Source organism: Vombatus ursinus, unplaced genomic scaffold (genome assembly GCF_900497805.2).
Source record: "Vombatus ursinus unplaced genomic scaffold, bare-nosed wombat genome assembly UNPS02014768.1, whole genome shotgun sequence".
Classification (NCBI taxonomy): domain Eukaryota; kingdom Metazoa; phylum Chordata; class Mammalia; order Diprotodontia; family Vombatidae; genus Vombatus; species Vombatus ursinus.
The window spans coordinates 36,567,683-36,580,858 of NW_020954546.1; the positions used below are offsets into that span (position 1 = coordinate 36,567,683).

The 13,176-nt window shown below is 47.8% G+C and overlaps 1 protein-coding gene across 4 annotated transcripts; it reads left to right on the forward strand.

Moving 5' to 3' along the window:
* Positions 1 to 1,626: 1,626 nt before the first annotated feature.
* On the forward strand, positions 1,627 to 12,035 carry LOC114043264 (synaptic vesicle glycoprotein 2A). Of its 4 annotated transcripts, XM_027862334.1 has the most exons (14): positions 1,627 to 1,734; positions 1,780 to 1,948; positions 2,018 to 2,248; positions 3,529 to 3,709; positions 4,419 to 4,570; positions 4,800 to 4,933; positions 7,549 to 7,638; positions 8,057 to 8,167; positions 8,341 to 8,429; positions 9,271 to 9,435; positions 9,887 to 10,020; positions 10,187 to 10,393; positions 11,101 to 11,260; positions 11,729 to 12,035. In XM_027862334.1, exons 1-14 carry the CDS (start codon positions 1,627 to 1,629, stop codon positions 11,910 to 11,912), a joined length of 2,115 nt encoding a protein of 704 aa, XP_027718135.1. In that variant the 3' UTR covers positions 11,913 to 12,035. The 4 variants fall into 4 exon arrangements, with proteins under 4 accessions (XP_027718135.1, XP_027718134.1, XP_027718133.1 ...); XM_027862333.1 differs by having other exon boundaries at positions 1,627 to 1,948; XM_027862332.1 differs by having other exon boundaries at positions 1,627 to 2,248.
* Positions 12,036 to 13,176: the final 1,141 nt, after the last annotated feature.

The window sequence follows — 13,176 nt, forward strand, 5'->3', positions numbered from 1 at the left end:
AAGGCCAGAACTCTATCCACTGTGCCACCTAGCTGCCCCTGATCTTTATTCTTCATTTTCTTCCCTTGTATGATCTGGTCAGGATAGTGGGGCATGAATGGATAGAGAGGGTAGGGCACATTCAGGGGGATCTTGGAGAACTTGGGAAGACACTTAGTCAACCTAGTATGTCCTTACTTCCTTCCCATGACCTACTTCCCTTTTCCTTCATTCCTTCCCTTTCCCTAGCCAATATTTCCTCCCCCTTAGGTTGTACCCAGAGATGGCCCTCATTTGTTTCTGTTTCTTGTAGAATGTGAACCTTTGCTCTGGCTGGACTGCTCATGTCAATCTCTGTGAGTTCCACCATAGGAGGGGGAGACACTGTGGTATAGTGGAAAGAGATCTGTCTTTGGAGTCAGAGACCAGAGGATTGAATTTTAGGGCATGATTTAGGCAAGCCACTTAAATTCACTGGGCCTCAATCCTGTCATCTGTGAAATGAAGGAGTTTGGACTCAACGGTGTCTAAGGTCTTTTCTAGATGTGTCTATGAACCCAGAACTTCCTGGCTTTGATGGGATTCTATCTGTGACACAGGTGGAGAGGCATGAGGCATATACTACTGTCTAAAAAAATGGAAGCGTTGTCCTTGTGGGGCTTGGGCCGCAGAAGTATGATGATGGGCAGGATGTGGGAACACCATCTTCTAAACCTGCCTCACTGCACTCATATCTTGCCTCCTATCATACATTGAGATGAAGGCCAAAGTGACCAAACAACAGGGCTAAATATACCCTCTAACTATTGCACCAAAAAAGCAATAATAATAATAAAAATGTGGCATCAAGCTGAAGGAAATTAGACAGCAATGCTAATATGTCTTTGGTTTTTTTCATCTCTCTATGTCTGGTTCTAGTCTAGTATGTCTGTGTCTAGTAGGGCAGGTAGGGTTTCTGAGGTTAATGGAAAAGGGGTGGGATAAGTTGATGGAATAGGGTTCTAGACAGACTTTGTGTGGAACCTGGAGCTGTTCTCCAAAGCTAAGGTTAGAGGGTGCTAATGAGAGGAAAAAGATGACCTCCTGGGTCTTCTTTCATCTCTGGTTCAATCATTATTCTGGGACTATTTCTTCATTTTAAAACTTGGGTTGGGTATGATGGGGGTTGGGATGGGAAAGAGACTACTTTGTATATTGATTGGCTTCGGTTCTCATCCTTTTTTTCTTTTTCTTTTTCTCTCTTTTCCAGGACACCAATGTTTCCTGCAGAGACCTGACTGCTCTCCCTTTTCTAGCCTGAACATTCCAACTCAGCTCCAACCAACCTGATTCTCCTTTCCTTTCCCTTAACCTCTCCCCAAGTCCCTATTTTTTTACTATGTTGAACAGGTTGTAGCTTTATGTTTTCCACCAAATACCATCAAAGCCTCCCTCTCCTGCTCCTTACCCCTCCAATACATGCCCCTTTCTGGTCGTACCTTCTCTTTCATTCTATGCCCAAAGCTCTTTGAATGTACTTTACCTGGGGTAAAGTGCATTTACTGGGGGGTCTTCTAAAATCTAGAGATTTCTTGAGGGACAGGACAGGGAGGGAGAAAAGGCAGAGGGAGGACCCCTGAGGGGTGTCCAAAGACTCCAGTCACTGCCATGGATGAAGGCTTCCGTGATCGGACAGCCTTCATCCGTGGAGCTAAAGATATTGCAAAGGAAGTCAAGAAGCATGCAACCAAGAAGGTGGTCAAGGGCCTTGACAGAGTTCAGGATGAATATTCGAGGAGGTCCTATGCCCGATTTGAGGAGGATGATGATGATGACGACTTCCCTGCCCCAGCTGATGGTTATTACCGTGGGGATGGAGTTAGAGAAGATGAAGAAGAAGGGGGCGCATCTAGTGATGCCACTGAGGGCCATGATGAGGATGAGGAGATCTATGAAGGGGAATATCAGGGAATCCCCAGGGGAGAATCAAGTGGAAAGGGAGAGTGCTTGGTGGATGGGGCTCCCCTTGCTGGGGTGAGGGGAGGCTTGGGTGATGGAGAAGGCCCTGGAATTGGAGGGGAAGCCCAGCGGCGGAAGGAGAGGGAAGAGCTATCCCAGCAGTATGAAACCATCTTGCGGGAGTGTGGCCATGGCCGGTTCCAATGGACCCTCTATTTTGTCCTGGGTCTGGCACTTATGGCTGATGGGGTCGAAATCTTCGTGGTGGGGTTTGTGCTGCCCAGTGCTGAAAAGGACATGTGCCTGTCTGACTCCAACAAGGGCATGCTGGGTGAGAAACCAAAGTCTTTCCTATTCCTTTTCTACCTCTCACCCATTATCTCCTAGATGGTTCCCTATTCCATTTCTGCTCTGGCCACAGAAACTCTGCTGGGCACTAAGTGATCCCTCAAAGTATCTCCTAAGGGCAATAGGGTCTTTGTCCAGGTCTTTTTCCTAGTTCACAACTAAGGTTTGGGACCCTTGGTCCTCCCCTAAGGAGTTGGACCATGGCTTGTAGAATAGGAGAAAGAGAATCTGTGGTCTACTCAACTTCTGGTCTTGTGATTATGGAATTGTAATGAGCTTGATTATGTTTTCCTCTCCTGACTTCTCACTCCCCTTAGAAGGTGGGCCAGGGTCAAGGGAAAGGGTTTATTTTCATGGAAATTAATCTTTGTCACAATGGGACCCACTCTGTTCATCTAGGCTTCCTTTGTGCCCTGTTGGGAGAGGGCTTATTCCTTTCCTTTGGTGGATAGGGAATGGAAACTGAGAAGTCAGAATCCCAGTTCTTTTGCTTGGATGGGAGAGAGGGACAATTTGTCCTTACCCCCAGCTCTCAGTTCCAGATGGGGATGTGTGGCTGACGACTCGTGAAGTTTCTGGGCCTAAAGCTGAGAAAGCTATACTCCATTGACACTTGAGTGGCCCCTGGTAGTGCCCAAATTGTCAATAGTCCCAGGACAAAAGATTGGGGCAGAGAAGGTCTCTTCTGGCCTCTTCCCAGAGGAGATGATGGAGAGAGTTCCACAGACTGTGAAAGGGAAGAGGTTATAAAAGAAGAGAGTGGTTAGATTGGTGTTGGAAGAAATAAAGGTTAGATCTAATGGGGGAAATGGGGATTTCCTGACTAAAAGATATATTCATTGGAGATGCGTTGTCTCCTTCACCAAAGAACACAAAAGAGATCTCTAGCTGACACCAATGGGGGTGAGTGGGGGGGGTGATTTGGCTTTGAGAGGGTCCTGGGGAGAGGGGCCTTAGAGTGGATCAGATCTCACTCTTTTATTCCCATATCTGTTTATTTCCATATCCAGAGCCCCATTATGTTTTAATTCAGGGGTTCTCCTCTCTGTTCTTGCCATGTTGCCCTGTCTACTTCCTTGCCAAATGGGGCCCAAACACCCTAGTCTTATTTCTTAACCCTGGGTCTCCTTAAGCAGTCAGATGATTTTTCTCAGGTTTAACCTTGATCCATCCTGCTGTAATTTCACCTCATTTTGTATTCATTTGACTGGAGGAGGCAAGACTGACCTTTCCATCCTTTCCCTTCCATGTTTCTCCTTCCAGGACTCATTGTCTACCTGGGTATGATGGTTGGAGCCTTTCTCTGGGGGGGTCTGGCTGACAGATTGGGTCGGCGACAATGTCTGCTCATCTCACTCTCCGTCAACAGTGTCTTTGCATTCTTTTCATCCTTCGTCCAGGGCTATGGCACATTCCTCCTCTGCCGCCTGCTCTCTGGGGTTGGGTAAGTGCCTACTCCAAAGATTCCTTTCTTCCCTTTCCTATCCCAACACCAAGTATTCCCCAAATTCAGCTACAACTTCTGCTTCCATTCCCAGATGTACCCTCCCATTTTAATGTCCTCAGTTTCCTCAGAAATGCCTTCATGAGGATCTTCTGGTGGAAGCCACCCTAAACCCTAGGTTTATATAGCACCCATAAGCTTTCTCATTTCCCCAGATTCCTAATTTTCTAAACATTATGGAACCTATTCAAATCCTAGACCTTCCCATCCTCTTGGTATTTCCAGTGTATCTCTAAACTCCCCTCATTTCTCTAACCAACATTGCCCTGTATCTGCCCTACTCTGTCTCTAAGACCTTTTGTAGACCTTCCCCTTGGATTTCTCTTCAATTAAATTTCTCCTCCCAGCACTTTCTCCATCTCTTTAACTGTCCTAATCTCCTCAACCCTCCTCCTAATCTTTAAGGCCTCTCCTTTTCTATAGAACCCCTCATCTTAGAAGCTTGCCTCCTGCCATAGTTTACTTTTCCCATCTTTCAAGAAAGAGAGGAGTTAGGGAATGGGTTTGGTGGTAGGGTAATGATTGGAAGGACTAGTTCCTCTGGTGGGAGGAGTCTGGATCTGGGGAGTGGTGGTGATGGTGGGTGATGGGATGGGGATCTGACTCCCGATCTACTCTTTAACAACCTCTTCCCTGGAATTCCCTACAGGATTGGGGGGTCTATCCCTATTGTCTTCTCCTATTTCTCTGAGTTCCTGGCCCAAGAGAAGAGAGGGGAACATTTGAGTTGGCTCTGCATGTTCTGGATGATTGGTGGTGTGTATGCAGCTGCCATGGCCTGGGCCATCATTCCTCACTATGGTAAGAGCCCTCCAAGGGACCTTACCCACCTGAAAATACCCTTTAGATTCCTCTCCCTGAGGCAGAATCTCCCCTTAATCTGGCATGGTTGGAACCTTCGTTCCCAACTAGAGTGAAAACCCTAGAATTTCCCCCCTCCGAAATGGGTATTCCTCCAGGGTGGAGCTTCCAGATGACTTTCTTTCTGGTTTCTAGTGATATCCCTTCACCTTTTTTTTTTTTCCCGCAGGATGGAGTTTCCAGATGGGTTCTGCTTACCAGTTCCATAGCTGGAGGGTTTTTGTTCTTGTGTGTGCCTTTCCTTCTGTATTTGCCATTGGGGCCCTGACCACACAGCCAGAGAGCCCCCGATTTTTCTTGGAGGTAAAGGATGAGGGAAATTGGGAGGGGAAACCTTTTGCTTTGGGATTTCTAGCTCCTTGGTTTTTACCATTTATCTGATTGATTTTTGACTTCCCTTGGAGGCTTTTATGACTTCTACCTGGTTCAGTTTGATCCTAGGTCTCTGTTTTGGCTTTCTCCCTTTCACCAACTGCTTTTGCCCTGTGGGGTGGGATTTTGCCTCCTGCCTTTACTCTTTGTGGCATTTTGGGTATGGTATAGGACCCTTCAATGTCATCCATGGTTTAATATGTTCCATATGTTGTTCCATGCAACCACTCAGAAGTGGCCCAGGACAATTTCTTAAGGGGGCCTGTAGTTCAAGATCCTTGAGTTCAGTGATTTTCTGGTATGGTTCTGCCTCCCTTGCCACATTATTCCTCCTACCAAGGGCCATTTGCTCTGGACATCAAGAACTCTTGAGTCAGGACCTAGGTTCAAATCCCAACTCTGACACCTAATTACCTGGGTAGCTTTGGGCACATGATTTAACTCCATGGTACTCAGTTTCTCATCTATATCTGGCAGTCGTGTAGGGGTAGGTCCTATTGTGGTGATGGGGAGAGGGCTAGTTCCAGCACTCCCTCTTTCATGCCCCTACCGGCTTGTTGGTAGTAACACCTTTTTTCCCCTCAGTGCCTCTCTTCAGGCTGACTTTGTCTTTAGTCAAATCCCTCAGCTCCACCCCTCAGGGGGAATGGTTTTCCTTTTAACACCCAGAGGAGAGGACAATGGGAAGAAGTTATTTCTTTGAGACAGCTACTTTAGCAATACTAGCTCCCAGCTTATTCACAGCCTTTTTCTGTGAAAAAGACTGCTACACTTGTGCCCTGTTTTTTTTTTTTTCCTTGTTTCTTAGGACTTATTTGCAAAGATGAATCAATAATTCCTTTTTTCCTCTCCAAATATCCACATGGGGAAGGTCCCAGCAATTGTAAAATCTCTCTCTGTTCTATGTACCTTGCCACTTTCTTTCTCTAATGGAACATATAGATCAGATATACAATGGTTAACCTCTTATCTTAAAGAAAACAGTTTCTTTAACCAATAATAGTGAACCGGAAGCTCCCATAAGAAACAAAGGTTGATAACACAGCCTCTTCACCTGAGAGAGACACCTAAGGGGTTACAATGGGCATAGCTATGGGCTTGGAGTCAGGAAGACTTGAGTTTAACTCCTGCTTTAGACATTTATCAGCTATGTGACCCTGGACAAGTCACTTAACAGCTGTCTGCCTCAGTTTCCCCAATTGTAAAATGGGGTAATAATATCATCTACCTCTCAGGGTTGTTGTGAGGCTCAAATAAGATAATATTTGTGTTAGCATAGTAGTTGGCACATAGCAGGTGCTTAATAAATACCTGTTTCCTTTCTGCCTGAGAGAGCTAATAAGTGAACAGAAGCAAAAGACAGGAAGGTGAGGCATCCCTACCTAATTCTATTCTTAGCAATATAAACAAACAGTTCAGGCCACTTGCTGTCTGTTTTGTGTGGCCTCTGCCTCCTCAGGTTTTTGTTCCTTCTCTCAGAATCTCAGGTTTTATTCCTCTGTCACCGTACTCATGTCAACCCCATATCAGGCCCCCAACCTGCTTATGCTAGTCTCCTTCCTTCCTCTCCTTCCACACTTTCTTGAGGAGATGGTGGGTTAATAGTCACAGAGAGAGTCCCAAAGACTCCCCAGGGAGAACATTGGGGAATTTTCTACCTGCTAGGGGCCATTGCCCTCCAATGTCCTGTTGTGATCCAATTGAGGAGGTTGAATTAGGTAACCTTTGAGGTTCCTTTCAGTTTTAGGTCTATGATCCCATGACCTCCTCACCTCCTTGGTCCAACTTTCATCATTTTCCTTATCCTCAAATTTCTCCCTTCCTTGTCATGAGGTCACCAAGTAAGAATCTTTCCTTGGGTTGTTCTTCTGTTGCTCTCCACCCCAAAACCCATCTGGATCCTATTGAGCTGGGCAAGAGTACAGTGGTGGAAGGAATCCTGGAAAGGGAGTCAGGAAGCCTGAATTCTAGTCCTGGACCTGATGCTCCTTTACTCAGTGTGTGTGTGTGTGTGTGTGTGTGTGTGTGTGTGTGTGTGTGTGTGACTACGATGAGGTTATTTCATGGGTTCCAGATGCTTCCTCGGTTAAATGATGGGGTTGGATAAGATATCTAAGGTCCTTTTCAGCTCTGGACCTCCGAGCCTATAGTTTTCCTGGGAAATTCGGAAAGTGTGATTTGTGTATGTATTGAGGGTGGGGGTGGTAGTGGAGTTAGGTTGGTGGTGTGTCTCTGAGATGTCATAGACCATAGATATAGAGCTGGAGAGACCTTGAATGTTTGCTAGTCCAGTCTTCTCATTTTACAGAAGAAACTGAGGATCAGAGAATTAAGATGACTTGCACAAGGTCACACAGCTAGTAATTGGCAGAGCCTGTTATTTGAACCCATGCCCTTTAGGTGGGAGATAAATGTCTAAAACTCTCAGAACAGGAACCAGCCTGGTCTGGGTGTGAGTGAGGGAGGACAGAACTGGATTTGAGAGAAACAACTGTGATCGGAGAAAACTGGGAGGTTTAAACCTGCATCTGTTTCTGGGGCTGCAGAATGGGAAACATGATGAAGCCTGGATGGTTCTGAAGCAAGTCCATGACACTAACATGAGAGCGAAGGGGCATCCTGAGAGAGTGTTCTCGGTAAGTCACTTCCCATCCATCCTCGGTATGACTGCTTCTCCTTTGGGATCTCTACAGACTCAGATACTGAAAGTGTTCTGAATGAATAACCTAGCCCTTCCAATCACACTCTTCCCTCAATTCCTCCTTCACATAGGTTGTCGCCTAGCTATTCCCCACCCTAAACCTCCCCACAATCCTCTCCATTCTCTAAGGAGCTATCTCACATTGAGTCAGATTTCTCTCTGTCTCTGTCCCTCTCCCTGTCTCTATAGGTCTCTGTCTCTCTGTCTTTCTCTTTCTCCCTCCATCATATCTAACTTGCCTCCATGACCCATGACTTCCTAGTTTGCTGCTGGAATGGAACTCATGAGGCTGGGTGTTGCCAAGTGACCCCATGACCCTTGTGTGATTGCTGGACCTTTTCACTTTCCTCCAGGTGACCCACATTAAGACCATCCGTCAGGAGGATGAGTTGATTGAGATTCAGTCAGACACAGGAACCTGGTACCAGCGCTGGGGGGTCCGGGCAATGAGCCTGGGGGGCCAGGTAATAGGGGGATTTTGCAGGGGAGGAGAGGTATCTGGTTAGATAGGAGAAAAGAATGGGGATTGAGCCTGGGGAACTCATTGATGAGAGGCTGGGAGGAGGTGACTGTCTGAATGGAGGGGTGCTTCAGGTTCCATATCCTCCTCCCCTTGACCATCTGCCCTTACTTCTAGGTTTGGGGGAATTTCCTTTCCTGTTTCAGCCCCGAATATCGGCGCATCACCCTGATGATGATGGGTGTGTGGTTCACCATGTCATTTAGGTGAGGGGTTGCTGGGGTTGAATAGGTATATGTGTCTTTTGGGGTGGGGGGAGAGGGAAGAGCAGAGGAAAAGCTGAAAGTTAGTCAGCAAACATTTAAGAATGCCTACTATGTGCCAGGAACTGTGCTAAGCACTGGGGATACAATGAAAGGCAAATTCAGTCCCTGCCCTTCCAAGAAAGGAAGGACACGAGGAAGGAAACAAGCATTTACTGTGTGTTACGCTGTGCCAGGCACAGTGCTTAGGGGCTCACATTTTAGTAGGAAAGATAACTAATATAAATAACTAGGCAGCTAGTTGATATAGTGTATTGGTGTCAGGAAGACCCAGTTCAAATCCTGCCTCAGATCCTTACTAGCCTTGTGATCCTGGGTAAGTCATTTAACCTCTGTGCTTCATCTGTTTCCTTACCTGTAAAATGAGGGGGCTTGGCCTCTAAGTTTTCTTCCAGCCCTCAATCCGTGATCCTAAGATAAGTACAGAGTAGAAGGAAGGCAATCTCAGAGGGGAAGGCATTAGCTTCAGGGTAGACCTTGAAAGCCCCCCTGGAAGAAGTGGTATTTGATCTGAGTCTTGCAGGAAGCCAGGGATTGTAAGAGGAAAAGATGAGGAGGGAACAGAGCACATTCAGGTCTCTTTTTTTGGGGGGGGAGGGTGTGGGGTAGCCAGTGGAAAGGGATAGAGATGGGAGAGTTGGGGGAGGTGTTGCTCTGGCACTCTCTGACCATTCTTCTGTGTTCCGCCCCATCCATGGGTTGGTGCCTCTCCTCAGTTACTATTGACTTGGGAATTATGATTGATCCCTTACCTTTCACTTCATCCCCACACTCTCTTCCTTAGCTACTATGGCTTAACCGTCTGGTTCCCGGACATGATCCGTCACCTCCAGGCGGTCGACTATGCTGCCCGAACCAGGCTCTTTGCAGGAGAGCGGGTGGAGCATGTGACCTTCAACTTCACCCTGGAGAACCAGATTCACCGTGGGGGGCAGTACTTCAATGACAAGTACGTGAGGGCTTTTCCCGTACCCTCTCTTCAAATCCCTCTCTGCTCCCAGCCAAGGAATCTCCAATCAGGCAGCAGGGCTCAGTCTCTGGGAGTTCTGGAGGAGAAGGCTCCTGTGTCAGACATCTCTGAGTTCTTCTCTTCCACGATCACTGAAAGGCACAGGTTGTAGTGGACAGGAATGTGTGTGTGGGGGGCTGAATAGGAGGGACGGCTGCAGAGAAAAATCTCTCATCTTTCTCCCCTCCCTCCCTTTAATAATAATAATAATAGCTAGTGTTTATAATATAGTACTTTAAGGTTTGCAAAACAATTTCTGAGTTATTGCTTTTGAACCTTACAACAATCTTGTGATGTAGGTGGTTCTATTATCATCATATTAAAGGTGAGGAAATTGAGGCTTAGGGGCTCTGACTTGTTGGTTTTCCTCCCCCCTTTCTGGCCCTTCCAGATTCATTGGCCTGAGACTGAAATCGGTGTCTTTTGAGGACTCACTGTTCGAAGAATGTTATTTTGAAGATGTCACTTCCAGTAACACATTCTTTCGGAACTGCACTTTTATCAACACGATATTCTACAACACAGGTACCAGTGTTTTGCTTAGGGAAAAAGCATGCTGGGCAATGTTGAGAGAGGGGGGCAGGATCTTCCACCATTCCAGACTACTGGTCCACACTGCTCACTTCCCAATACACACACACATACACACATGCTTTCTCCCCAACCCTCTGTTGTTTTTTCTGTCCTCCAGACCTGTTTGAGTACAAGTTTGTAGGCAGCCGGCTGATCAATAGCACATTCTTGCATAGCAAGGAGGGGTGCCCCCTGGACGTGGCTGGCACAGGTGAAGGTGCCTACATGGTTTACTTCGTCAGCTTTCTGGGGACGCTAGCTGTGCTCCCTGGGAACATCGTGTCAGCCTTGCTCATGGACAAGATTGGCCGGCTTCGAATGTTGGGTAATTGGGGAGCAAATGGGAGAGGTGGGAAGAAAATAGCCTTGACAGCTGAGTAATTAGGGCAGGACATGGGGCTTTGCCCCAGGGCATTGAGATTTAGAGCGTCACTGGTGGCACATTCAACCCTTGGCTATGTAGAAACAATTGACTTTAGCACCTAGTTAGCAGAAATAATTAGCTAAAATAGATAATTACTAGTGTGCCTCTTCTGCCCCATCCCCACCCTGACTGCCCAACTAGGCTTGTCCACTGTATGACCTCCCTAGAAGCATCCTTGAGCGTCCTAGGGTTTCTGCCTTCTTACCACCCCCCACCCCCCAAATGGAATGAGTCATAAAATTTTTATTTGAGAGCACTGATTCCTGCTCCTTTCCCTGGCTCATTTTATGCTTGGGTACATAATTGATCTTGGGTGCTAAAACTGCTAGTTCTCTCTGCTTGATATCACTTCCTAGTTAACAAATATTTGGTGAGAACCTGTTATGTGTGGGGCATTGTGCTAGGCAATCTGTGCCCTGTGAAAGAGCTTCAAAGTAGTGGTGGGGGTCCAGGACAGACATCTCTGGCAGGAGGTAAAAGTAATCAGGCCAAATGGTTGGTTAGTTGATTCGGAGCCATACATAGGCATAGAAAATGGTGGCTGGGTCATGAGACCTATGACTCTCTCCGAGCCTTGATGCCCAGCTCTCCTCTATTCCCCAACCCAGCGGGCTCCAGTGTGATGTCATGCATCTCCTGCTTCTTCTTGTCCTTTGGGAACAGTGAGTCTGCCATGATTGCTCTGCTCTGCCTCTTTGGCGGGGTCAGCATCGCGTCTTGGAACGCGCTGGATGTGCTGACCGTTGAGCTCTACCCTTCAGACAAGAGGTACCTAAGTCTGGGAGCTGGGAGCAATAGGGGGAATGGAGGGACCAAAGGGGTGGAGTTGGAGAGAGATTGTGGGGGGTGGGGAGGTGAATGGAGGAAAGTCACTGTTCCTTCCAATGGGCAAGATGGACTGACCTAGAACCTTTCTCTTGTTGCTTCTGTGCTCCCTACTCCCAGGATTTCCATGGCCAGCTTTGTTATGGTGTCTTCTTTCTTTCCCTCTCCCTACTCCCCACTTTCATTTATAACCTCCATCTTCCTGTAAACCCCATATCCCCCCTCGAATATTTCCTGCCCTTCTCTCTCTCCCCAGTGTTATGTCCTTGAGTTCTTTCTGCTGCTTCGTCATTAACATCACTATCTGCTTGCCTTTCCTCCACAGATCTCACCATGCCTCTCTTTACATCCTGCCCTGCCCCCACATCCCCCGTTACACCTCCTTTTGACCCTTCTCTCCCTGCCTTGCAGGACCACTGCCTTTGGCTTCCTGAATGCTCTGTGTAAGCTGGCAGCTGTGCTCGGGATCAGCATCTTCACCTCTTTTGTGGGGGTCACCAAGGCTGCCCCCATCCTCTTTGCCTCGGCTGCCCTCGCCCTTGGTAGTTCCCTTGCCCTGAAACTTCCAGAGACCCGGGGGCAGGTGCTGCAGTGAGGGAGAGTTGGAGGACATGGGGGCAGTGCACTGTGAGACCAACGGCTCCTTCATCCCCACCCACCTCCATCTGGCCCCAAAAACCCCCCATTACCCCTCTAGCCCTCTTTGTGTTTGGTGTCTTAGCTGTGTGTGTGTGTGTGTGTGTGTGTGTGTGTGTGTGTGCGTGCATGTGTGTGTATGTGTGGTCCTCATGGGGCAGGGGCTACAGAGGAGAAAGCTCTTTCCCCTTACGGCTCTGGAGAAGCTCCACTCCCTACCTCCAACTCCTTAATGTCCAGAAGATTCTCCTTTTTCCCCTGATGTTGTGGTTAAGGCTCTTACCCCTGCTTCAGGGCTTACAGACAAGACCCTCGTTCAGCCTGTACTAACCTCAGTTCTCTCCTGGATCTAAGATCCAGGAGGAGGGGGCCGAGGCAGAGTGGGGATGAGGTCTCTCTTTTCCCGTTGGCTCTTCTGTGTGTTTTTCAGGGGTAAGGGGAGTAAAGAGGCCGAAGACCAGGGGTCTGAAGTTGAGGTATAGGATTTTGGGCAGAGAGAACTACTGAGATGAAGGGTCACAGGATACCCTCCTACATCTCCCTGTGGATGCTGGTAGGGGTAGCAATAATCCTTAGCCCCCTGGGCTTTCCCTTTCTGTCCCCCAATTCGGGGGCAAGTTTGAATCCCGAGTTTTATAAAGTTTGATTTTTTATTTTTATTTATTTATATTCAGTTCTGAGGCAGCTCAGCAGGTTCGTGTGTGTGTGTGTGTGTGTGTGTGTGTGTGTGTGTATTGTGTTCATGTAGTGGGGAGGGATTTGTTGCTGTATTGTCTTGAAATTTAAGCCAAGGGTAATTTTAACAGATACACATGACCGTGGCCTCGCCAACACAGTTCCCTGCTTGTCTTTCCTGTGTCAGGCCTAGGAAGTGGAACTTCTAGGCTGGGTGGGCAAAAGAAACACCTAGACTCAGGGGACAACTCTAGGTTAACCATGATCTAAGCACAGTGTCCCCTCCCTTTCCCCCTAGAGAAGCACAGGCTCCCCTGCCCACTAGGGCACAGAGAGAACAGCACAGGCACCCACTGTCTCCAAAGGGGCCCCATTCTAGGAGTCGTGGGGAGGCCGAAGAGACCAGCAGACAGATCTAAAAGCACAAGGATCCCAGAGTGGGAAGACAGGGTCCCTTTCCCTGAGCCCCTCTAGCCAGGCTGGGAGCTTTGGGGAGGTTCCAGCCCCAGCCCAGGAGCCTCAGCTCCCCCATATAATTTCGTCCCCGT

Bases quoted from the DNA above. Each gene is read 5' to 3' on its own strand.
- LOC114043264 (XM_027862332.1), top strand. From the start codon at position 1,627: ATGGATGAAGGCTTCCGTGATCGGACAGCCTTCATCCGTGGAGCTAAA. The intron at 9,436-9,886 runs GTACGTGAGGGC...TGGCCCTTCCAG, and splicing joins GGGCAGTACTTCAATGACAA to ATTCATTGGCCTGAGACTGA. The intron at 10,021-10,186 runs GTACCAGTGTTT...TCTGTCCTCCAG, and splicing joins CACGATATTCTACAACACAG to ACCTGTTTGAGTACAAGTTT.